We start from the raw sequence: 1,394 nt of genomic DNA, 5'->3' as shown, positions 1-1,394 counted from the left end.
GCACCAGTAGGGAAAGAACTGGATCCCAGTTCTGACCAGAATTAGAAAAGCACCGCTCACGCCCTGAACGACGGGCGCGAGGTCACACTGTCACACCCCGACCCCTCCCTCCCACGCCGAAGGCATCCCTCGGACAGGCCGGGCCCTCAGGAACATGGCCGGCCTGGAGCTGCTCTCAGGGGCCTTGCAGCCTCCCCGGGGAAGGGGCAGAAGATGACAGAAGTCACCTGGTCGATCTGCAGAAGAACCGACACTGAGCGAACATAACCCAACATTACAGAACGTAGCTTTCGTGAAAATCGTTGTCTTTTGGAAATAAGAGAACCTGGTGGCGTTTTTAATTTGTGAGCGAGAAAGCAGGACCACAGCCCTGCGCTGGGCCATGGCCAGCCCCACGAGCAGACAGGGCCTCTCAGGGGGACGCTGCGCCCTGACCGGGCGGGCCTGCAGGGACCCAGTACCTTCAAGTGCACGGCGGCCGATCCGATGAGAAGCAGAGAGTCTCCATCCCAGACGTCCACCTGCAGGCTCTGCACGGCCAGGTAGCGGGTGAACCAGCGCCGCTCCCCGGGCTTCAGGAAGCCGGGGCCCACCAGGTACCGCAGCTGGAAGCCAGGGGGCCCTGTCGAGGAGAGCCGAGTGAGTCCGCAGTCACTGGACGGTCACCGTCCTCACACTTCGAAGAGGTCTCTGTCTGGCTGCTGCTCCTAACTTCTGTTCCGTCACAGCTACAGTTTAATAAACACGTTCATCAAAATATCACGAAATATCCAGATTGATGGAATTAACAGTGGTGTCAGAAGACCCCACTTCTCCCCATTAAACTCTTCCCAAAATGAGATGTACGGTTTTCACCAAGTCCTCGGGAAACGGTCCGTGCTGGACACGGACGAGGCCCCGCTGGGCTGGCCCTGGAGTACATTCTGCTGCACGCGCGGGGTTTAAGGAGACACTGGTGGACATCCGTCAAAGCCAGCACGGTCCCAGCATACAGCAGAGCTCGGCACAGGCCTCCAAGGACACCCCTGGGCGCTCTCCACACCCTACGTCCAACGTCTCCCAGAAGCACAGACCCGCCGCTGCTGGCCCTTGACCCAGAGTTCTACCTGCACCTGAACGCGGCATATCCTAGCGGGACCCTCTGCCTTCTCCCCGAGCTGGCAGCTTGTGTCGGCCCAGACGTCCCAGCAGAGCAGCCCCTCCCGCTCCCTCGCCACTGCTCCATGTCACCGCAGCCCATCGCCTGCCAGGTCTTTTCGATACAATCACTAGTTCGCATTCAGCAAATAGTGACTGTGCCCCCACCATGTGCCAGGCCCCGCTCGGGGTAACGTGGGAGAAGGGGGAGGGGTGCCTCCCCGGTGGAGCGCAGGGTCTCGGGGGTGACACGCTGC

The 1,394-nt window shown here is 60.8% G+C and overlaps 1 protein-coding gene across 1 annotated transcript in view; it reads right to left on the bottom strand.

Annotated features, from left to right (window-relative positions):
• The window catches only part of NPHP4 (nephrocystin 4), a 183,633-nt gene that overhangs the window by 101,859 nt on the left and 80,380 nt on the right, over positions 1–1,394 (bottom strand). Inside the window, exon 18 of the mRNA XM_023535625.1 lies at positions 462–622. Within this exon, the coding sequence (XP_023391393.1) occupies positions 462–622 (161 nt within the window). The remainder of the gene's footprint in view (positions 1–461; positions 623–1,394) is intronic.

This window comes from Pteropus vampyrus, unplaced genomic scaffold (assembly GCF_000151845.1).
Source record: "Pteropus vampyrus isolate Shadow unplaced genomic scaffold, Pvam_2.0 Scaffold142, whole genome shotgun sequence".
Taxonomy (NCBI): domain Eukaryota; kingdom Metazoa; phylum Chordata; class Mammalia; order Chiroptera; family Pteropodidae; genus Pteropus; species Pteropus vampyrus.
This window is presented reverse-complemented; position numbering and strand designations above follow the sequence as displayed.